General features: G+C 41.7%; 2 protein-coding genes across 2 annotated transcripts; one reads left to right on the top strand and one right to left on the bottom strand.

Annotated features, from left to right (window-relative positions):
- Window positions 1–135: 135 nt before the first annotated feature.
- usp12a (ubiquitin specific peptidase 12a) lies at window positions 136–9,319 on the bottom strand. The gene is made up of 9 exons (XM_058376222.1): window positions 9,160–9,319; window positions 4,351–4,431; window positions 4,052–4,265; window positions 3,615–3,847; window positions 3,391–3,467; window positions 3,223–3,306; window positions 2,927–3,124; window positions 2,731–2,809; window positions 136–1,621 (listed from the first exon to the last, which is right to left on the bottom strand). The coding sequence occupies exons 1-9, from the start codon at window positions 9,205–9,207 to the stop codon at window positions 1,520–1,522; spliced, it is 1,116 nt and encodes a 371-aa protein (XP_058232205.1). The 5' UTR covers window positions 9,208–9,319; the 3' UTR covers window positions 136–1,519.
- Window positions 9,320–9,786: 467 nt separating this feature from the next.
- On the top strand, window positions 9,787–12,871 carry rpl21 (ribosomal protein L21). Its single transcript, XM_058376224.1, has 6 exons — window positions 9,787–9,867; window positions 10,525–10,603; window positions 10,690–10,751; window positions 11,357–11,469; window positions 11,934–12,084; window positions 12,748–12,871. Exons 2-6 carry the CDS (start codon window positions 10,537–10,539, stop codon window positions 12,835–12,837), a joined length of 483 nt encoding a protein of 160 aa, XP_058232207.1. The 5' UTR covers window positions 9,787–9,867; window positions 10,525–10,536; the 3' UTR covers window positions 12,838–12,871.
- Window positions 12,872–24,774: the final 11,903 nt, after the last annotated feature.

Raw genomic sequence — 24,774 nt, 5'->3', positions numbered from 1 at the left:
CACACGACAGAGCTCATGATGGATCCGCTGACGCAGGCAGCTAGTGAGGAGGTGGAAATTACATTTGATTTAAAACCAGGCTGCGATCCAGCTCAGATTAGCAACAACGCCCAGAAATGATGGCTCAGTGAAAAATTTTTTTTGCACATTTTCAAACATTTTTATTCCAAATGCAGTAAATCAGCTTTGACATGTTTGGTGTCTGAAGTTCTTTAGTTTTGCACTGTAGCTCCCCGAAGGACAAGATACAAATAAATGGACAGTCTTTTTCAAAACGTAATGTACGTGAACGACAAACATTAAAACAAGTTTCAAAAGCCATCTAGACATTTACACACTGAGAAAGGAAGATACTGATTTCATTTCTGTGTTTTAGTGATAATGAAGGGACAGCCATGAAACACAGTAATGTCTACTCTTTCTTTATTTTGTCTTTGGTGTTTTGCACTCGAGTGATACCTTAAATCTTTCTCATAGATATTTCTACAAGCTCAAAGAAGAACTATATTATTATTATTATTATTATTATTATTATTAGGCGTAACCTCCTGGACTCTTTTTTTTTTAGGAGGCGGAGTGATACCAAACTTCACTAAAAAAATAATCAAATAAAAAATGTAAAATAAGACGGCTGCTTTATTACCACGTCCCAGCCACAGTGACGTTTTGTTCGTATTCACAGACGGGTTAAGCGAATTCGTGACCTCATCATTATCATTAGCAACAAGAACACAGTAGCTTCAGTGCAAAACCAAAGAAGCCGACGTCCGACACCCGACGTTTTACTAATAGTGTAAATTTGACATTTTTTTCGTTAGGACTGATCTCACCGGGTTAAATGGAATCCAATAAAACGCTCACATTGATCTTCATCTACATCTCGATCTATACACTTTATTTCTTTTTCTTTAAAACAGAAAATTATTTCACAACAGGCCGTCTCAAGCAAACCCTCACACAAACCTGCCAAACACCTACAAAACTGTATCAAAAGTGCACCATAGTGTTATACATATTTTCAATGTTTCAATCTTTTTTCACCTATATCAGTAATTAATATTATTATAATTTCATAATATTTATACAAATACCACTATGTACAAGGTAGAAATACACAAACCCACAAATAGCCCCGTATGTTCAGTTGATAGCCCCTCCCCTCTGTTCAGGACACGCCCCCTGTTTTCCCATGCACAAGCCTTTGGTCAGAAACCCAGGCTTATAAAGGTTGCAGCATGTCAGGACTGTCGGTATCACAGAGCCGGGGACATTTAACACATTTCAGCCAGTGCGATTAAACATTCTCACGACGTACACACAATGCTGTAATTGCGTCACATTCCGGACTGCCGCAAACGGAGGGGGGGATGCTGGGGTCAAGGGTCGGGGTGGGGAGGGGAGGGTGTGAGGTTCAGCGTGATCTGATCCAGCCTGCTCGGGGTGGGAACGCAGCAGGACTCGGAAACGCAGGCCGGCACGTTCCGCAGGGTTCCGCGAGGGGCCACTGTGCTGAACATTCTCAGTCTCTGGACTGGTAGAACAGAATGTAGCCCGACTCGGAGTTCTTGGAGATTTCCGAGGTAAGTCCGTAGAACTCCTCGATCGCCTGGGCGTCGATTTTCTGTCAGGGAAACACAAAAACCTTAGAACCTACAACATGCTGCCACAAAGGAACAAGCCAACAGTCGCTTATTGTGTACATGCATGACATGGTGCCATGATTTCAACCACTAAAATTTACATTTATCAAACTTTTACAGCTGAGGGATAATAGTGTACAGGGCCCAAGCTCAGGGGCCCAGCAGTGGCAGCTTGGTGGACCTGGGATGTGAACTCCCAGCCCTCCGATGATCAGCAGTCCAACGCCTTAAACACTGAGCTCCCACATCCCCCTATGATCCTGTAGCATGTCTGAGCCGACATTCTGATTAACTTTAGTTCCTATCTGCTAAAAGTTCATATTTACTGCACAATAAACGAGGAGCTTCTTCATCTATGTCCTCTCATGCAATGTGTACAGAGACATTACGAAGTAAAATAAAGAATGAACAGAAGACACAGAGACGGTCGGTGGCTCAGGTGAGTCTGGTGTCGATGACTAAAGTACGAGTCGAGGCAGTAAGATTCACTTCCCCATCCATAATGCACTTACTGTCCGACTATACAGTACAGTATACGGTGTAATAAGTAGAGTTGCATCCAAAAACATTTGATTTTTCCTGCAGTTATTTTTCAGAATAGAAAATCTACTTGAATTGGTGAGATTCCACCATATGTAATGACTTCTTTTAAGATCTGTACTCATGTTTGATACAAGTGACTGATGGACAGCTTTGGCTGAATGCGTGTTGTGATTTCACACGACACATCTCCACCCAAATCTGCAGAAAGTCTGCGGAAAATTACAAACTCCTCAGAATATGACAGAGTTCTCTTCATTTCTACGATAAAAAACACCACCACCACAAATTCCTGGAGGGATTGTAAGAGCAAGAATTCCTAATCACACTATCCAGTGGGGTCCCTTCTGAGTTAAAGCTTTCTTCCTCATGTTTCTCTTCACCACTGTAACATCTGGTTTCCTGATTACAGAAACCGAAATCTAAATCTGTATTGCTGTAAAGCAGCTTCATGAGCTGAATTGCTTAAAAAGAAGAAGAAGAAGATGATGATTGTAGCATGCTGGTTTGAACGGTTCGAGCCACTGCTGTTGTGAACGTGTTTAATTACCTCTACGATGTCATCATCGAAAAGCAGCCAGAAGTCGTGACTCTTGACGATAGCGATGTAGTGTCCACGGTTGGGCCCACTGTCAAGTTGAGAGCAATACGATAATAAGCACGGATATAAATTCTATAATAAAAATTACTGAAGGAAAATAATCAAACATATCGGTCACAAAATGTCCAGTTTGCTAAAAACCAACCTCCCACAATGCACTACCACGGCGACGAGGTCGTAAAGCCTTTCGGGATTGGTCGCGTCTCCGGATGTGTTGAAGAGGCGGAGCTCCAAAGGGAAGACCACGCGGTAGCTTAGCTTAGTGTAGCGCTGGAGCTGCTCCATGTATTTAAATCTCTTCAGGTGCAGGGCTAAAATCATGGGCAGCTTCTTCACCCTCATCCTGCGACACACGGCACACATTTACTGTAAACACACCGAGACTAAACGCGTGTGCTGAGCAAGACAAAATCTGACAGAGCGGTCAGACCAATTTATTACCTTTTGTGTGCCTCCTGTTTACTCCTACATTCCTCACAGTAGTATTTATATTCACTACACAGGGTCTCTGTATTGCTGAAGCCCCTGGACCAAAAACAAAACACACAAAAAAATTAAATTGCTTAAATGGAAACTCTCTCTCTCTCTCTGACGAAAACAGATACACACCTGAGGCAGTGTGTGATCGAAGTGTTCTGCTCAACGTCCACAGACAAATCCAAGAAGTCCTCATCCTTGCTGCTTATCTGCAGAAACGGAAATATTAGATACAAAAATCTCTAATACTACTAATAATAATCACTAATATCAGACTCATTAGGCTTTAAAAGTGGGCGTATAAGCCCAGCGTCTACTCATACAGTGCGCTTCTCAGCTAATCCTGGGTGCATTACCGTCTCGCAGGTGAGGCAGCGCGTCTCGTTGGTCAGCGTGCCCTGGAAGATCTCGTGTACCCATGTGGTGGACGGAGGAGTGCTGTTGCTCTTCTGTGAATCGAGTGTGCCGTTGGCCAGTTTGCCATTCTGCTTGTCCTGCTTCTTCTCCTCCTGCAGCAGGTCGGCTATAGTGTTCAGCAGGTAGTTGAGGAACTCGTGTGCATCCTGCTGCATGTAGTTATCAAAGAGCTCTGCAGAGACGGTGAGTCAGATTAATGACAAATGATTCACAAATTCGAAAACGATTCACTGAATGATTTGGTCTGTTAAGAGATGGGGTGTGTGTTTTATGGAATTGTTTTCATCTTTGGGATATATTCCTTCTTTACACTTACAATAGTCACTGATATTATTATTATTATTATTTTTTTTTTTTACAGACTCATTCCCCTCACCGTTCTCTTTGCGCAGCCGTGTGATAAACTTCTTTGGAGGGATGACTCCGACCTTCCTCTTCTGGTTGGCGATGCTGTGGAACAAGTCGGCCAGGCAGGTGAGCAGGTTCTCTTTGCGCCGTGGCTGACTCCTGTAGGCCAGGATCTTCTCCCGAAACGGCCGGCAGAAATACAGAGCCTGGAGCACCGAGTTGCAGTAGCAGGTGTTCCCGAACTGTGGAGTGAAAACGGGACACTCGAGTCAGACTTGAACATGTGATCGGAAGCGGTGCTAAAAAGACAGGGGTAAGTGTGCTTACGTTAACCAGTCCGAAGTAGTGCTCATTGACAGGGAACTGCTCCGAGCCAATTTCTTTCTCCAAAGCAGAGGCATTGGCGCCCTGCAATATAAACATACACAGCATGACAATTTCACCGGGTTTCCAGCAGTTATACACTGATCAAGCACAACATTATGACCAGTGCCGGGTGAAGTGAATAATTCTCCTCATCATGGCACCTGTTAGTGGGTGGGATATATTAGGCAGCAAGTCAACATTTTGTCCTCAAAGTTGATGTGTTAGAAGCAGGAAAAATGGACAAGCGTAAGAATTTGAGTGAGTTTGGATTTGAGCAAGGGCCAAATTGTGATGGTTAGACCACTGGATCAGAGCATCTCCAAAACTGCAGCTCTTGTGGAGGTGTTCCCGGTCTGCAGTGGTCAGTATCTATCAAAAGTGGTCCAAGGAAGGAACAGTGGTGAACCGGTGACAGGGTCATGGGTGTCCAAGGCTCATTGATGCACTTCGGCCCTCCCTTTTGAATTTTCGCCTTAAGAATTTTGCAAGAAGTTTGAATAAACTGAACAAAAGCGGAACAAAGCGAGTTTACAAATTTTATTTTTTTCAGTCGGTGAAAGCTGGCGAACTGTTTTTGTGAACAGATTGATGGCGTGGGTGGTCTGTTCTATTTTTAGCCCAAGCTTTGTGGCATGACTTCCTGTGAGGAGCCTTGACATGGAAATCTTGGCTTGGGTCAGTTCTTTGTAAGCAGCCATACAGTTTACATACACTTCGTATCGGTCATACTGTTAATATTTTTGGGCGGCTGGAACAGATTACCATGTAGAATTTACTTTATTTCTTATGACAGAATTCGTTCCGCAATACAAACGTTCGCCTTAAGAACTCGAATTAGATTCGTATGCAGAGGTTCTGCTTTAGTTACTTGCTCTCAGACTCACGTGTGTGCCGTGGCATATTAGACTGATGAGCTGTCAAAACACATCAGACACAAACACACTGGCAGGTTGTGCTGACAACCGGGGGGGTTATATGATTCTGTTCTGATCCAAAGAAAAGAAACGTGTTTTTATAAAAGCAACTCTAAAACATCACGACTCAGGAATCAGTACATTATACACGGCAAGTCAAAAACTCAAGCATACAGGGTTTATTTACTACTCAGTCGATAAATTACTCACTTTACTCGACTAATTAAAGCTGGAATGAACCTGAGCTTTACTTCTCACAGCCATGTTAGTAACACAAATCTGATTAGGGTTTCAAATGAGTGCATGTGTGTGTGTGTTTAAATGTAATTTATTGCCAAAACCTGATTATTCTGTACATGTAAACACACTCGCCATCACTTATAAAGGGAGGCGAGACAACAAGAGAGACAGGTAAGTGGACTTGTTCTTTAAATAGACAGACGGGTAAAACTCTGGTCTAACACACCATACAGAAATGTAGCAGGAAAAGTGCGAAAGGAGAAAACGAAGCCCAAAGAAATCGGATTTTTAATACTGATTCTGGCGAGGTATTAGAATCTGATACAGTCTGAAGTTGTGTGTGGTAATAAATCATCAGAAGTAAGAATAAGAGAGAGAATGTGTGTGTGTGTGTGTGTGTGTGTGTGTGTGTGTGAAGTGGTACAGACACCAGCTTGGTCTCACCACAACTAACACCCATACACAGCATATTTTCCAAAACCGAAACTTCTTTTTCCCCCTATTCATATGAAAATAGAGAAAACAGATTTATTTATATTTATTTATATCCGTTTATTTACATTTCTGCGCATTTCCGGGAAAGAAAAGTGTCGTTTTCGGTGACACAAAACACCACGTTTGTGTGCACAAGAAGCCGCAGCACAAAAGAATAACTGTGTTATTACCGTGTTATAACAATGCCAGGACGTTTAGGTGTGGACAGAGCCGCATGTGAAACGTTTTGGATCTCCTCGATCCGCTCAGACGGAAAGAAAAGAAAGTCTGAGCATTGTTTGATAATTTGGTTTGACACTATATAAAATTAAACAAAAGTTAAAGCAGACAGATTGAGGAGGAACGACGAGGCCGGAGCATGGGGAAGATAAATCCGGCACTAAATAAATGATTAGATAATTCTATAAACTATCAGTCAGGGTTTATTTCCTGTTTGCGTGATGGTTCAGCTCTCCACATCGCATCTGATGCTCTGTGTTTTGACAAACTTTAGCAGCTCGCATTTACTCACCAACAACTCCTAAAACCCTGGTAAGGTCTGATTCCTTTACGGCAAGTCAAGAATCGTACCATCGCTGCACTTCAACCAGACTAAAATTCACCTGGAATCATCACAACACTCTGATGTTCTCGGACATGACAAATCTGAAGGTGGTCAGTGGGGTTGAGGTCAGGGCTTAAACAGCAAAACTCGTGATCTTTTGCACCAAACTTAACACAAAGTGTCTTCAGGGAGCTCTGTGCTTTGTGCACAGGAGCATTGTCATGCTGGAACAGGTCTGAGCCTCAGAGACATTCTATACGATTGTATGCTTCCATGTTTGTGGCAACAGTTTGGGGAAGAACCACATATGGACAGTGATGGTCAGAAGTCCACAAGCATTTGGTGTTATGCTGTATTTGAAAGCTTATTCGGCGGAAGTAATTTGTGACTCCATTTGCGGTCATTTGCGGACTAAACCGTACGCGCTGTGTGAAAGCACTTAATGAGAAACAAACCCGACAGTAACGACTTTTCCGCATCCGAAGACTAGACTTTTAAAAGCTGTTCCACTTCTTCTTTTTTATCTTTTCTTTTTTTGCTTGATGCTGCACTTTTCCTTAACCTTAACCCTCGTTCTTGTTTTCCCCATGTGGGTCAGTTCGGGCGTTCGGACTCTTATACAATATATAATAGATGTATAATAGATATACAAGATGAAATAAACAAAATAATGGAAAGGAAATCAGCCTCTGAAAATAAATGAGAAATCTATATTTTCTAAACAGATCTTTCATTTTTGCACGGCTGGAGATGTGGGGCTGGATTCTTAATGGCAGTGATGCTGTTAAACAGGGAGTCAGTGTGATGGTGTGCTGAAATGCTTGACTGACTTACACAACAGAATAAAGTTTGTCTGAGGTTCACCACACCCCAACCGGAACAGAAAGTAGCTTCGGGAACTAAATGAGCTAGTCACAAGGGGGCATCTGATGAGTCTAAACGAAAGAAATATTATTTGGATATCCAGGCATAGTAACATACTGTTAGAACAAAGCTTAACTAAACACGGCGAACTCTGCCAAGCTGAGAAGCTGAGAAGACGCAGAGCCAAAAGTGAAAAGCAAGACACACCCCCGGGGTTGGGGCAAAAATCGTTCTAGGGGGTATTTACTTGAACAAACAGAAGACAAGCATAGAGTCATCACAAAAAAAAAAAAATACTGAGCTACTTTTCTATCTCTCTATACAATTTTTGTTTTTCTGGATTTTGTCAAGATATGATACTGTATCGATGTCCATAAAATTAAGGGATGGGTACAAAAGGCACAAAAGACTCGTTTAAATTTCTGGAGCACTTGGGAAATACTTAAGACAGATAAACGTGTGTATATATAATAACTCACAATTTATTTGTGTGTGTAAATCAGATGTATATGAACTTTTCCTCTAAATGGTGACTGTATAAAACAATCCAGGTGTGTTATGAAGAGAATAAACAAGTTAAATTCCTCTCTCTCTCTCTCTCTCTCTCTCTCTCTCTCACACACACACACACACACACACACAGTTTTGCTTAGTTAATGAGCCAGCCTTTCTCTTTACTCTTTAGAGTGCATTAATGTCAATGAGTCGGGCTTGAGGAAGTGTCAACAGTAAAGAAATGGTACAGTCCGTTGTAGGGGTGTTGAAAAAAATGTGACTTACGAGTCTTTCTGACATGGGTGGGGAACGATATTTTTACGTTCCTAGTTCCATTTTACTTCCTGTCTGTAATTATAAAAATGACCAAACTATTTTGTGTTTGCTTGGTTTTGGTGATAAAGACTTGAGAAAGGGCGTCAGATCCCCCCCAAACAGCCACAGTGTGTGTTTGGATGGTGCCACCTACTCTACAAGCATCTTTCACTATTACATATGTATTACTATCCTGACGATAATAATAATTATTATTCGTATTATTATTATTAGAGTCTCATGACAAAAACCATCAAATCTTAGCAGTACAGGACAAATGATGATGATGGGATTTACAACATGCAGTGACCTTCCTGCGTGATTTTTATGTCATAAAAAGATCTAATCTCCATATTACTTTGAACACAAGCAGTGGAGACTGATTACCGCAACAGCGCCATTAGTTTCCAGTGTTATTTACTGTTAGAATACGATTCTGGGGAATTATACGCACTACATCCGTATCATCACATTAAACATAATCAACGTAAGGGTTTCAAATCAGGATCTGTGTCATCGTTGTGCTTTACGGTTATTCACTTGTCATTGCTGGCTTGTGAATGTTTCATGCTAACCTACAAGCTGCAGCTTTAGTATAGCACGAAACCGCAGACCTCCGCTTTGCGGTCGCAGGGTTAAAACAAAATCACATGTGTACATTCTCAGCAAAAAGCCCAATAAAACGCGAATTGTACCTCAGCTTACTACAACAGCTTGTTATTAGGCCTACGGAAACATCCATAGTTGGCGCACAGGGAAAAACAGCTCGCAACTGCAAGCAAGCAAAAAACTGGTAGCCTAAAACAGCAAATCGCTCCGACTTTACACAAAACTGGCAAAGGATAGCGAAATGTGTTGTATAGCCCGTGCTTGAAACGAGAGATTTCAATTAAATTCGCTTACCATGGTACAAAAAGAGACAAATTTGGAAACTGTCATTAGGATTTCCATTCGGCCAGCGCCATCTTCCACCCAATCACCGCGCGGAGGCGAAAACGAGTCCCCAGTCAGGACCGAACGCAAAGACTAACCGCGGGCTGTGTCCCAAAATCCCTCCTTCTCGATATATAGGGCTCTACGTAGGACGCGGAAGTGCATCACAAACTATTAGCGTAGTGCACTCATTCAGCGCCTGGGTTGTCTATTTGGAATTCTGCCATGATGGACAAGCTACTGGGTCTTAGTGCTCGGTATTAAATCAACCTCATCCGAGCACCTGTATGATTAAGATGTTTTTTAAGAAAAACATCCGCGTTTCACTTCGTTTCCTGGTGTTGTTAGATGTACGCTTCATCAAAAACGAACACAAATCCTCATCTTTACATCTTACGTATTCAAACTTATATGGCATTTTAGATAGAAATGCGTTTAATAATAGAGACTTATTAACATGTAGATACGTGCCTGTGGCCACTGACAATAGTTTAAAAAAAACAACAAAAAACCGAAAAGCGTTTGGTCGTCTAATCCAACCGCATAGCGTCACATTTATAATACGTCATTTTATTCAGGCGATTACTAGAGACGCCTATTTTTTCCCCTTAGAAGGCCGAGTCGCAGGACCCCATCATTCTCTTTCCGCCCTAACCGCCATCTTGCGAGCAACCGGGGGTAAGATGTAGTCCCGTAATTGTTCCTAAAAATGGTGTTTTGCGCAAGTTTACCGAATTATAACGTCCTAGGAACATGAAATAGACTTTTCTGGTTGTTGATGTTTTAGAAAAAGTTCAGTCTGAGTGCTTTAAAACGAGTTAAATAGCAAAAAAAACGGAGCCGTATAGCGTTCGCGTGGCTGAGCATGTGGGTTATGATGAACAGCTCCATGGTGGTGATGTTTCCCCTCGTTATTTAGCTCAGGGTTAAAAATGTTCAAGTGTTCCCAACTTGATTAGGTTCCAAATGCTAGATGATTTCCTTATATAAGTTTACTTGATGCATTTCCACATCTGCTCTGCACAGTTCAGGTCTGATCTCGCATGTGCGTAGAGCCAACAGTAAACCAGGAGTCAGGATCTGTGGGGTCAGGATCTGTGTCAAGATTGTTCTTTATATCGTTTCATTCAAATTGGGAATTAGATTTAATGATGGAAAAGAGATCTGAAAGGAAGTGATCAGTCTTATAATAAGCTTTCTATGTAGCTATCGGGCCCAGTCGTTAATAATCATAATGACAGGTCTGCCCTGGGCTTTCTAATTCAGTCTCATACATATGATCTGTACTAATGTGTAACTCTAAAAACTTACAAAAATGTCTACCTCTTAATTCAGTAATCAGCCATCATGACGAACACAAGAGGCAAGAGGAGGGGAACCAGGTACATGTTTGCCAGGCCCTTCCGCAAGCATGGTGAGTGAAATCATATATTGACATGATAGATGTATTCAGCTGCATTTCAGTACATGTCTTTATAGTGATGCTCCCCCCCCCAACAGGCCCAGTTCCTCTGTCCACTTATATGCGCATCTACAAAAAGGGAGATATCGTTGATATCAAGGTAAGCAAAGTGACGTGTGTGTGTGTGTGTGTGTATGAGATTGAGATTGTCAAATAGGGTAGCATTAGACTGAAAATTTTCTTATTTCAGTCTCTTTAAATCGAATATCAGATGGTCACCTGCTTGCAAATATTTCATCTATGTGTAAAAAAAAAAAAAGTGGCAGAAAGTTGCGCTGCATGCCAAACACATGTACCATGTATTTCACAAGAACATTAACTAGCATTAGTCTTAATGGTGTTATAACGTATTACAAACTGACCACAAGCAAGCCATTCAATTAATAGCCAACAGTAATTTTACTGAGGCTGTGATTTGTGGCACGTTCTTGTACATTTCTGGAAATATAGATTTCTAGCTTTTGATGATTTAGATTCTGTTATGATTTAAATATAGACTTGAATGAGAGATGATGATTAATTACTCTAAATCCTTTGTCACTAGATGCTGTTATTCCTCACACTAACACATCCATCCTTGTTTTCCTGTACCTTGATGAACTCTAGAAAGGGTTTCTAATAGGGACAGAAGGAATGTGATTTTATTTTTTTACCCCCAGATAGGTCACACCCTGATGTCTGCTAATAATTGTTTGTTGTTGATAGGGTACAGGAACCATTCAGAAAGGCATGCCTCATAAGTGTTACCACGGCAAAACTGGACGCGTGTACAACGTCACACAGCATGCTGTAGGCATCATCGTCAACAAGCAGGTCAAGTAAGTACAGCGCAACAGCTAGCACACTTAGGCTGGAGTTAACTGTTCACTGTTTAATTAAAGCACAAGCTGGTGAAAGAAATGAAAGGCAGAGTTGGTCTTTTTTTTCCCTTCTTGCCATGTGTCCTAAAATATCATTGTGTATCTAATATAGCAATAAAAAAAATCAAATCAAATTTTCCATACAATTTTTCGCTTCTAGTATTTATCACCAAGCAAGATGTCGTGTCACATACATACCCCATCTTCACTTTGCCACAAGGGCCTCTTTATGTCCTGTGTGGTCATTCATGTGGGGGAGAGAAATCCTCCTTATGCACCCTGGCCAGACTGTCTCATGTCTCTACCAGATTGTCAATAAGGACACATCGAGTTATTCATTCCTTTCTCCTCAATCAAACTTGAACCACTTCACCTGTGACCACATTCTCATTGACTTTTTTTCTGTTTTTTCTTCCTGCAAGGGGCAAGATCCTGGCCAAGAGAATTAACGTGCGCATCGAGCACGTGAAGCACTCGAAGAGCAGAGAGAGCTTCCTGCAGCGCATCAAGGAGAACGAGAAGAGGAAGCTGGAGGCCAAGGCCAAGAACTCCTGGGTGGAGCTCAAGCGCCAGGTAACGCAGCACATTTTGTGTCCCTCTCCTCCCTATGATCGGGTGAGAGAGATGCTAATTAATCCTGATTCAACATTTGGATCCAGGATAGATAAACGTCAGGCTTCATCCTTGTGTGAATTCGGATAAAACACTCGGTGATTTTTATTGGGCAAATTGTTTTTGTCAGGGACGATACGTAAGAACGTACAGAGTTTGAAGATTTATTTGCAGATGTTGGAATAGCACAGAAATGAGATTTCACTTGTGTAGTGTGAAAGTCAACCTCTGTCTAGTTTTAAACTTGTGTAAATCTTTTAAATACTTGAGTAAAGTTTAGAATAAGATGTCAAACAGTGTGGTATGCAACCAAATGGAGTTCAACCTGAAGAAGACAAGCTGATGAAGTCATGCTCATGGAGTTAGTTTTATTTTAAAGATTACTCGGGCCTGCCTTGATGAGAGGCTAGAAATCCATCTACAGTTAATTATATGTACAATGTACTCACTAATACACTGCAGGTTAAGTTCTAAGTTTTTACACACCCACACTGAGTTGCTTACATATCTCATTATCCATTTATTGCTATCAATGATGGCTCAATTGCATGTTTTTATGTATTTTGTTTACCTTTCTTTTCTTTTCCTCTTTTTTACCCCCACCCCTCCCCTTCTTCTGCATAGCCCGCTGCCCCTCGTCCAGCCCACTTCGTCAGCACCAAGAACAACAAGCCCCAGCTCCTGGAGCCCATCCCCTACGAGTTCATGGCATAAATCTGCTGACCAAATAAAGACCGTTATATACACACGTCTGTCTGTGGATCAGTTTTTGCTTGTGCTCATTGTGTCGTTACTATGTTTTAAACTCTTGTTGTCGTAATGTGTGAGTTGAGAACTGTTAGTACCTGAAATCAGTGTGGTGACTCGAAAGTAGTCTTTATTATAGACATGAGAATCAATTACATGTCTTCTGATGCACTTTTATTGCTATATCCTTCAGAATGATGAATGGAATCTGATTGGCTCTCTGCACTCATGTGTGCTGGCTTTTGTTGGAGTAAATAAAACTGGACAAGCTTTTTCAAGCAAGATCATTTAATACATCCTTTAAAGAATGAGAGTCTTTTGAAGGCTAGTGTGATTACAGGATCTAAGTAGCCTGTGTGTGAAAGGAGGTGACTCTTGGTTGCGTTTACACTGATCTGGCATAACATTATGACCACCTCATATTATGACCACATCGTCAAGTTCGCTGATGACACGACCGTGGTGGGTCTCATCAGCAAGAATGATGAGTCGGCATACAGAGAAGAGGTGCAACATCTAACAGCCTGGTGCAGAGCCAACAACCTCTCCCTGAACGTCAACAAGACCAAAGAGATGGTTGTTGACTTCAGGAGAGCACAGTGTGACCATTCTCCGCTGTCCATCGATGGCTCCTCTGTGGAGATCGTCAAGAGCATCAAATTCCTTGGTGTCCATCTGGCGGAGAACTTCACCTGGTCACTCAACACCAGCTCCATCACCAAGAAAGCCCAGCAACTTCCTGAGGAGGCTGAGGAAAGCCCATCTCCCTTCCCCCATCCTGACTGTGTTCTACAGAGGAACCATCGAGAGCGTCCTGAGCAGCTGCATCACTGCCTGGTTTGGGAACTGCACCGTCTCAGATCGCAAGACCCTTCAGAGGATAGTGAGGACAGCTGAGAAGATCATCGGAGTCTCTCTCCCCTCTATCACAGACATTTACACTGCACGCTGCATCCGCAAAGCCAACAGCATTGTGGCTGACCCCACACACCCCTCACACACACTCTTCACCCTCCTGCCATCTGGAAAGAGGTACCGGAGCATTCGGGCCCTCACAACCAGACTGTGTAACAGTTTCTTTCCTCAAGCCATTAGGCTCCTCAACACCCGGGACTGAACTGTTCTACACTCTCACTCAGGACTGAACTGTTCTACACTCTCACACACACACTCACTCAGGACTGAACTGTTCTACACTCTCTCACACACACACACACACTCTCACTCAGGACTGAACTGTTCTACACTCTCTCACACACACACACACACTCTCACTCAGGACTGAACTGTTCTACACTCTCTCACACACACACACTCTCACTCAGGACTGAACTGTTCTACACTCTCTCACACACACACACACACTCTCACTCAGGACTGAACTGTTCTACACTCTCTCACACACACACACACACTCTCACTCAGGACTGAACTGTTCTACACTCTCTCACACACACACACTCTCACTCAGGACTGAACTGTTCTACACTCTCTCACACACACACACTCACTCAGGACTGAACTGTTCTACACTCTCTCACACACACACACACACTCTCACTCAGGACTGAACTGTTCTACACTCTCTCACACACACACACTCTCACTCAGGACTGAACTGTTCTACACTCTCTCACACACACTCTCACTCAGGACTGAACTGTTCTACACTCTCTCACACACACACACACTCACTCAGGACTGAACTGTTCTACACTCTCTCACACACACACACACACACTCAGGACTGAACTGTTCTACACTCTCTCTCACACACACACACACACACACACTCACTCAGCACTGAACTGTTCTACATTCACACACACACTCTCACTCAGGACTGAACTGTTCTACACTCTCACACACACACACACACTCTCACTCAGGACTGAACTGTTCTACACTCTCTCTCACACACACACACACTCACTCAGGACTGAACTGTTCTACACTCTCACACACACACACACACTCTCACTCAGGACTGAACTGTTCTACACTCTCTCACACACACACTCTCACTCAGGACTGAACTGTTCTACACTCTCTCACACACACACACACACTCTCACTCAGGACTGAACTGTTCTACACTCTCTCTCACACACACACACACACTCACTCAGGACTGAACTGTTCTACACTCTCTCACACACACACACACACACTCTCACTCAGGACTGAACTGTTCTACACTCTCTCACACACACACACACACACTCTCACTCAGGACTGAACTGTTCTACACTCTCTCACACACACACACACACACTCTCACTCAGGACTGAACTGTTCTACACTCTCTCACACACACACACTCTCACTCAGGACTGAACTGTATATTAACTCTCTGTCTCTCTCACACACAGATACACACACTCTCTCTTGACTGTGTGGACGCACACACACACACACACACACATAATTTATACTGTTCATTACTTACTGCACTACCTCTACCTGTCATCCGCTGCTATAGTTATATTTATGTTTATTCTATTTGCACTACCTCAACCGCTGCTATGTATTTTTGCACAATATTTTTGCACAATACTTTTTTTTTTTTTTTTTACATCATTTCACTTTATCTATTTTATTTCACTTACATTCCAGTACACGTTCTTTTATTTCTTTTCAGCGCTAAGTGTCCTGTGTTCTTTTGTGTTGTCTTTATTGTATTTATTGTCTTTTTTGCACTGTCTTGTCTATGCTCTGTTTGCACCTAGCTGCACACTGTGCACTTTACGTGGCTAAGACAAACTTCTGTGGTGTTGTTTGTTGTTTTGTATTGAACTTGTTGTTGTATGTTTATGTAGCACCAGGTCCTGGAGAAACGTTGTTTCATTTCACTATGTACTGCGCCAGCTGTATGTGGTTGAAATGACAATAAAAGCTTCTTGAATCTTGAATCTTGAATCTTGAACCTGCCTAATATTGTGCTGGTCCCCCTTTTGGCTGCTAAAACGGCCCTGACCTGTCGAGGCATGGACTCCACTAGATCCCTAGAGGTGTGCTGTGGTATCTGGCACCAAGATGTTAGCAGCAGAAGTCCTCTTAAGTTGTGAGGTGGGGATTGGATTTGTTTGTCCAGCACATCCCAGAGATGCTTGATTGGATTGAGATCTGGGGAATTTGGAGGCAGAGTCAACACCTCAAACCCGTTGTTGTACTCCTCAAACCATTCCTGAACCATTTTTGCTTTGGGGCATTGTGCATTATCCTGCTGAAAGAGGTCACAGCCTTCAGGGAATACAGTTTACATGAAAGGGTGTACATGGTCTGCAGCAATGCTTAGGTAGGTGGTACGTGTCAAAGTAACATCCATGTGGATGGCAGGACCCAAGATTTCCCAGCAGAACATTGACCAAAGCATGACACTACCTCCACCGGCTTCCCTTCTTCCCATAGTGCATCTCGGACCACATGATGTAAAAGAAAGTGATTCATCAGACCAGGCCTCCGTCCATTGATCCGTAGTCCAGTTCTGATGCTCACATGCCCATTGTTGGTCGCTTTCGCTGGTGCACAGGGGTCAGCATGGGCACCCATACACAACAAACTGTATTCTGACACCTTTCTATCAGAACGTCTTCAGCAATTTGAGCAACAGTAGCTCATCTGTTGGATCGGATCACACGGGCCAGCCTTCACTCCCCAATGAGCCTCGGCCATCCATGACCCTGACGCCGGTTCACCACTGTTCCTTCCTTGGACCACTTTTAATAGATACTGACCACTGCAGACCGGGAACACCCCACTAGAGCTGCAGTTTTGGAGATGCTCTGATCCAGTGGTCTAGCCATCACAATTTGGCCCTTCATCAGACTCGCTCAAATCCTTACGCTTGTCCATTTTTCCTGCTTCTAACACATCAAGTTTGAGGACAAAATGTTGACGTGCTGTCTAATATATCCCACCCACTAACAGGTGCCATGATGAGGAGCTCATCAGTCTTATTCACTTCACCTCTCACTGTTCACAATGAAATGGCTGATCGGTGTATTTGTGTACTTGTGATTTGCAGTCACGCCTCTTAAATTTGCTCTGGGGAAAACATACATTTAAATAGTGAATAATGAATTTGACACCATGAAGAAGTGTATCAGATACAAAGTGAGGCAGTTTTGTTGAAGGAGAGATGTTGGCGTGGATTTTCACATTTCAAGCACTGTAAACTAGTGAACACTAGAGGGTAGTGTTGACAAACCTTAAACTTTTCTCCAAATTATGGCTGGATTTGGGATTGATTGAGGATCCATGTTAGGAAGCTTGTGTAATCAAGCAAAGTGTACCAAGGAAAACAAAACTGGCCTTTTTTGTGATTAATATCTAATTAATATACCACAGTGCTCTCTTATAAACTACTCTGAATAATATTAGACTGATTAAATAATTTTTTGTTGTTGCAGTTTTCTTTCTTGTATTAATAATTACTTCAAAATCACAAAATACCCAACAGTAAACGCAGGGTCCATGCGCTAATGCTATTGCAACTAGCAAGCTAGCAAGACTTAGCTAGCAATAGTTTGCGTTTTACAAAGCACCATATGTCATCATAAATGCTCCTATTTCTATCACTTTTAAATTTTCTTCAGCAATTTCACCATATATAAAGACAATAAAAAGAAGAAAACATTCTCCATTAGATATGTTGAATGACCCTGTACATATTAGGCATAGCATCTTGTGGGAGCTAAAAATAATGTGAGGTGATTAAGTCTTTGGGCAAATCTTAGGTCAGTTAATCCAGTCGACACTACTGACAATCTAATTTGAGGTTAAAGAAAAAAATCAAAAGTCCAGTCTCATAGCATTATACTTTTTACACCTGCCCAGCACACACTTACGCGGTTCTGTTGCAACTGTTGCAACAAATATGGATGTACACAATTGTATAGAATGTCTTTGTATGCTGTAACAATATTATTTCCATTCATTAGAGATATTTGACAAGGTGTGTTGAGGTTAGAGTGGAAGCACTCGAGTGTCTCAACCTGACTGAACACCTTTGGGATAAACTGGAACACTGACTTGCTCCCCAGACCCCTTGACCCATCATCAGTTCTGACCTCACTAATACTGCTCCACAGCCATGCTCCAAAATCAAGAGTGGAAAGCCTTCCCAGAATAGTGGCGCTTATTCTAACCACAAAGGGGGAATAAATCTGGAATGGGATGTTCAACAAGCACATATGACTCTGACGGTCAGAGTTTCACAAACATTTGGCCATGTAGCGGAGTCCTTTTTTACAAGAGTGATTTGAAAACCATTTATTTATTGTCTATTTATTCATTTAATGTTGCGCTTTAATGTTGCGGAACGTACAAAGTGATGATGCTGGAGAATCTTTTCATAAACGTTAATTCAGTAAACTTCTACATCTGTTACAGCTGACCAATCAGAATTGAGAATTCAACAGCACATGTCTAAATATTACAAGTTACAGGTGTTGGTCATTTTTATATATTAATTCAGCCCCGTTAAATAGGGGGTGCCGATAAATTTAGAGGTTTTGTATAAATATATTTGTGTGCTTATTGCGTGGACGGACCATTTCAGGTGTGAAAGTCTAATGTAGTGTGTGTGTGTGTGTGATGTTCAGTGCATACACACGGCCCACCTCTGTCTGTGTTGACGTTCTTTGTGTATCCAGAGTGGCTGAATGGTTGACTGGATATCTGACAAATATGTTATCTCGTCCCTGCTCAGTAAATTTACCCAATATTTACTTCAATTAGGGTTTCCTGAGATAGGAGCCACACACATACATGTGTGTGTGTGTGTGAGAGAGAGGGGGCTGATTTATTAATGGTCTCACAGGCAGCTTCATTTTTCTTTAACGTCATCTACATGCCACCCCATCCTCACTCCAATTAAATCGCTTTATTGTATCAGGCTAATCAGATGTTGCTAAACTTTTGTATCATCTGTTTGACCTCATGAGATATCGACAAATCCGTTTCTCATCTAACACAAATCGACTGCATTGGCACCTGTGTTGGTTCTCTTCTCTGGACACACAGACCTGAGTGTGAGTACGACGACAATAAGGTGAAAGGGTCAGCGTGCTCTGTGAGAACGTACAGGAACAGGCTGATAACCTCAACAAATGCTGTGCATATCCGTTGTCCACAGAGGGCAGATGATAATATGTCCTGTGCTATCATGCCGCTGTTGGTACAGCCACATATTTAACCAGCTGAATGCAGATGACCGGGTCTCGCTGAGCCAAAAGCCAAAGCAATCCATCAGCGAGTGACACGGCGGCCTGGTATTGATAAGTGAATTCTTGCAACTGTTAGGCTGCTTGTTAGTACTAAACACCTTGTGACTGTCCGACCCGGTCTGCCTAAATTCATCCTCGATTGAAACCACTTTAGATACTGAGCAGATGAAGGAATATTTCTGCATAAGATCCATAGTGTTGGTTAAATGTAACTATAAATGGTCATCCCACAGCATCCTGTGCATTTTGTGACAAATAAAATGACTGACATGCCATGGACGCTTCATGCAAGTCCAAAAGTGTCCTCCATGGAGTGGACATTCCATCAGTTTTCACTCAGATAACCAATAATTTCCCATGAATGCACCACAGCGCCAGTGGGAGTTCACGAGTTTCCACTGTGACCTCTGACCTTCTAATGATAACCTATGGATTGTATTGGGAATCCCATCATTTAGCTCTGTTTATTTTATTTGTGAACTGCTACCTCAACGTGTCCTGCTTGTATTACCTGCCTGGTTATTGTTGGGTAGATTAAGTGGTGGTCTGGTGGTAGTAACAATGTATTTCCTGTTGTCTTTTCCAGGTTAAATGAATTCTTGTATTTTTGATGAATTGCTGCTGTTTTTCTGAAGTGTTAGTGCTATTTAAAATAGTGCTCTTTACACATACAGTGATTTTATTGCTGTTTCCAGTTGCCGTACTATGAGGTCAGCAGTGGGTGTTCCTACTACTGGTTGCCATAGTACTAATTTTGATCCCTTTGTGGTTGGTCTAGAATTCCACCTGACAACAAATCGGGTTTCTTGAAGCTAAATGAAACAAGCCGCGCAGGCGGTGTCATGCTTTGGTCAATGTTCTGCTGGGAAACCTCGCGTCCTGCCGTCCACATGGATGTTACTTACCACACGTACCACCTACCTAAGCATTGCTGCAGACCATCTACATCTTTTCATGTCAATGGTATTCCCTGATGGCTGTGGCCTCTTTCAGCAGGATAATGGCACAAAGCAAAAACGGTTCAGGAATGGTTTGATGAGTACAACAACGAGTGTGAGGTGTTTACATGTCCTCCAAATTCACCAGATCTCAATCCAATCCAGCATCTGTGGGATGTTCTGGACAAACAAATCCGATCCATGGAGGCCCCCACCTCGGAAATTACAGGACTTAAAGGATTTGCTGCTAACATCTTGGTGCCAGATCCCACAGCACACCTTCAGGGATCTAGTGGAGTCCATGCCTCGACGGGTCAGGGCTGTTTTGGCAGCAAAATGGGGACCAAGAAAAATATTAGGCAGGTGGTCATAATGTTATGCCTGATCAGTGTATCTGAATCATATCATAAGAGGTTAAAGAGAAGCAGTGCGTGGGCAATGCTAGATATTCCCACATCTAGTCACCAATGATCTCATGTCACCGAAAGTTGCCAACATTCACGTGGAATTGAATGATCTAATTTGCTGTATGTGTGAAAGTGTTGATTCAACAACCGCTTGAATAATGACAACAGTCCTGGCTTTCATTCAAATGATGGGTTTATATTATTGTACTGACAGGAACATGTATGACGGACAATGTGCTATATAATCTAACGCTAAAAATCAACAGATTTTAAAACATGCTAGAATTTTAACAAGAATGTATAATTATTGATATATTGAAGTTTTACTGTAAGGATTTTATGTTTATGTAACAGGGCAGGAGTTTCCAGTATTTAAAGCCAGTAATTTGTCCCCCATGTGAAAGTCTTCAGTCTTCTCCAGTTTCTCTGGAAAAAACATGACAAGCTGTATTTTTTTTCATTATTAATTTCAAAAGAAACTAAAGGAACACAGGTGAGAAAAAAGTCTTATTTATTTGTTTAGTAGTGATGATAAAACTGTCGCACAGAATTTCCACAAATGGTTAAACAGCATGAAGTGTTCAACTGCAATTTCATTTATAGAAAAATAGTCCACTTCAGGGTAATAACAGTTAATGCTGCATCCTACAACCACATCATTCTTGATTATTTTCCTGTAACAGCACATCCCCAGCTGTTTTATTTCTTATATATAATTGCAGTCCAGCTATAAAGTGCAGAACACAGATTGGACAGATTGTGTAACATGGGCTTGAACGCGTGGCACGTGACTCAGTTCTCCCAGCAGTGCTAGAGGAGCCGAGAGGCACTGACTCATAAGCAGTTACTGATTGAATAAAGCAAGAGTAAATAGACTCAAGGGAAGAGAAGAGGCTGAGGGGGGAGATGTGGGGTTGTGCTGGGGAGTGGATGAAAGCAGTCATGGAGTACGAGCTCCTTAATCATGCCTGCTTGACACTCACAGATTGAGGCCGTCAAGCAGCGAGGCAGCCATATCGACCTCGCGTTACATATTAACCACGGCAACAAGCAAACACGCAAGATTAGGTGATAGGAAGATGAGACATCATGGTGTCTTGTCTTCTTCATTCGTATTTCGTATATGGTCCCTCTCTAGCGTCTGTCACTATTCTTCTATCATCTGGTGTGGTGATAGAATGTACAAGAAGCCAAAGGGCTGAGGTGAAGGTTTGACCGAGAGCCTTGTTGTTTTGAAACACACACTATGAATTAAACTCCAGCACTGGCCAAGAGCCAGTGTTTGTCTTTTTTTCTTTGCTTGTTGCTGGTTATCAGTGCAGAGCCATGGTCATTCAGATACAGAGACAGTTTTATTGATCCTGTCCACAGAAGGGTTGGGACACTGCAGGACCGGATGGGCAGGAGGACGAGGAAAGGCGGGGATTAGATAGCAGGAAGGCTGACTACAATGTTATTGTTTGGCTTGCAAGGTGAATACGCACAATTACGGCATGACTAGAACACATGAAAATGACGTCCGGGTTTCCGGGAGCAATTTGAAATGGAAAATGTTAGGCTACAAGCTGAAATAGCTAAAGCTACAGTCAAACTACTCTGTCGATGAAGCAGCAAGTTGCAAAGAAAAACTAACTACACTGAACTGTGTGTGTGGGGGGGGGCATTTTGATTTTATTGTGCAGCTAATTTATTGTGAAATTGACAGGTCTCACTTTACTTTCATTTCTGAAAATCTCTAACTAGCTAGTTGGTGGAAAACAATAGTGAGGTACCGGACAAGCAACAATATTTTGAATATATCTCAGCTACTGCTCCACATTTTAGCATTGCTACTTATAGCTAGCTAGCTACTCCATTACACTGCATTTTACATCAGAATTAACTGTTGGAGTTTATAAAACACCTCAGTGTTAATTTTTTTTAAAAATCCTTCAGTCAAAAAGCTGACCATAAAACTCCACGCCAAAATAAATGCAATTTCCTAATGGAAACAAATGCACATGGTCCAAAGCTGACTAAACCTGATGCAGGTGTGTGCAAAAGTTAACACACCCCCAGATCCATTTTAAGTGTATCTAAAGATATTTGCAGTTATAAAAAATATAATATATTAGATTAAATCTATTAGATTATCTAGCAGTTCTTCTTGAAGGTTCTATTATAACTCTGCCTGAATTTATACTCTGCCTTACTTATAGTCAAGTCTACAGAATGAAAATCTCATTCTAAAACTATTGTTTAAGTCATTTTGCCTTTTGGATTATGCTCAAATGAATTTCTTTCAACATCAATGTGGGTTTGCTTTTGTACTGAACTGTACCTCAGCTCACGTGACCAAAACATCATCTACTCCGACTAACTCTCCTATATAATCTTTACTTTTGAGATTAAAACAGAGCTTCGTAATATTCACCCTATCTTGTTATCTCGAAAATAAAAACATTTCTTTCATAAACGGTGATGATCTATGTATATATATTACGGCATGGGTGAACAGGGTGTACTTGGTGTATCGTGATTTTTATATTCGTTTATCTGCATTATTTATGCACTTTATTATCATTATCATTATAACCATCAGTCGTGCAGTTGACTCGGGTTGAGGGACATCGAAAGATATCATGAGTCACCGAAGAGATATAAAGCTGATACACAGGGCTGTTTTCGGACTTTATGACAGAAAAGAATAGCACACGGCTGCTGTAAATCAGACTTATCATAAACTTTACCAGTTATCGATAAACCAGGATTGTGTATCATAAATTCTGTGTATATATGTGTGTGGGTGTTGTGTATTATTAATTGATCATGAATGGCAGTCCTTCAGACACAGACAGACACATTTCAGGAGCCAGTTTTGACAGTTTAATACCTTCCATCAATCTTTGTCAGACTAGCCCAAAGACCTTCATCCCCAATCGCATAGTTTTACAGGCCAGCGGCTATAAAGAGGGTAGTTCAGGCTAACACAGATAAAATGCTGTGCTAAATCAGACGGTTTTGCTCAGTTATGTCCACATTATATTTGACATTATTTTACATATCGTATTCATTCCATTTTCCAGTGCCAAGTTCATTTTTCTAGTTTTCTCGTCTATCTATTAAGTTATGTCATTATCAAGAGATAAATGTTTTCATTGTGTTGTCTCTTGATACTGAGAAGCCTACGCATGAGTCTCTCACACAAATTCATACCGAGGAGAGATATAGTGATTAAAGTGTTAAAGCATTAAAGTGGAGGTTGTAAGAACTCAAATAATTAAGCCAAAATTGTAGGTTTCTGCAATATTACAAATGTAAACACAGGCATTTATGGCATTTCTTTGTTACAGTTATACACATACACTACACGGCCAAAAGTTGTGGGAACAGTTTGGGGATGACCCCTTCCTGTTCCAACACGACTGCGCACCAGTGCACAAAGCAAGGTCCATAAAGACATGGATGAGCGAGTTAGGTGTGGAGGAACTTCACAAAGTCCTGATCTCAACTTGACAGAACACCTTTGGGATGAATTAGAGTGGAGACTGCAAGCCAGACCTTCTCGTCCAACATCAGTGCCTGACCTCACAAATGCTCTTCTAGTGGAATGGTCAAAAATTCCCATAAACACACTCCTGAACCTTGTGGAAATCCTTCCCAGAAGAGCTGAAGCTGTTATAGCTGTAAAGGGCGGGACAACTCCATATTACATTCATGTGCATGTAAAGACAGACGTCCCAGTACTGGTCTGGCTCACAGTCTCCACTCTAATTCATCCCAAAGGTTGTGCTGAAACACACCACCTGAATTCAATGATTTGGAGGAGTGTCCCAAAACTTTTGACATTATAACTTTTGACTTTATAACTTTTGACTTTTTATTTATTTATTTATTTATTTTTTTTAACATAAACACGTAAAAAAGTGTATAGAAAAACGAAAAAACACAAATATAACTGAGTTCCATGGCGTTGTTATCCAGCTGAACATTTTATACCTCTCGCGTGGAAGCACGGGTAACGTCGGTTAATGCTAATTAGGAATGACCCATAATTGGTTACAGTTGCTTATAATTAGACTCGTCCAAATGCTTTCTAGTTTTCTTTTTTTTTTTATATATATTTTAACCGTACTTTAATTACGAGCGGCATATGTAATACATCTCCATATCTACATGTCGAGCCGTGTACTTATTTTGTCTGCGCTAAATGCAGCTCCGTCCTCCCTGGGTGATAATGGTACAGTCCACGGTTAATAAAAAAGGCACCAAAAGGACGCTTGTCCGTCGTACGGCGAAAAAAGTTAATTGATGTGCCACCGACGGGAAAGAAAGAAAGAAAATCGAGTG

This window comes from Hemibagrus wyckioides, linkage group LG23 (genome assembly GCF_019097595.1).
Source record: "Hemibagrus wyckioides isolate EC202008001 linkage group LG23, SWU_Hwy_1.0, whole genome shotgun sequence".
Lineage (NCBI taxonomy): Eukaryota > Metazoa > Chordata > Actinopteri > Siluriformes > Bagridae > Hemibagrus > Hemibagrus wyckioides.
This window is presented reverse-complemented; position numbering and strand designations above follow the sequence as displayed.

Coding starts and splice junctions, on each gene's coding strand:
- usp12a (XM_058376222.1), bottom strand. CDS start 9,207: ATGGAAATCCTAATGACAGTTTCCAAATTTGTCTCTTTTTGTACCATG. Junction 4,266..4,350: donor ACTACTTCGGACTGGTTAAC/GTAAGCACACTT, acceptor TTCACTCCACAG/TTCGGGAACACCTGCTACTG. Junction 2,810..2,926: donor GTGGTAGTGCATTGTGGGAG/GTTGGTTTTTAG, acceptor TCAACTTGACAG/TGGGCCCAACCGTGGACACT.
- rpl21 (XM_058376224.1), top strand. CDS start 10,537: ATGACGAACACAAGAGGCAAGAGGAGGGGAACCAGGTACATGTTTGCC. Junction 10,604..10,689: donor CAGGCCCTTCCGCAAGCATG/GTGAGTGAAATC, acceptor CCCCCCCAACAG/GCCCAGTTCCTCTGTCCACT. Junction 12,085..12,747: donor GGGTGGAGCTCAAGCGCCAG/GTAACGCAGCAC, acceptor TCTTCTGCATAG/CCCGCTGCCCCTCGTCCAGC.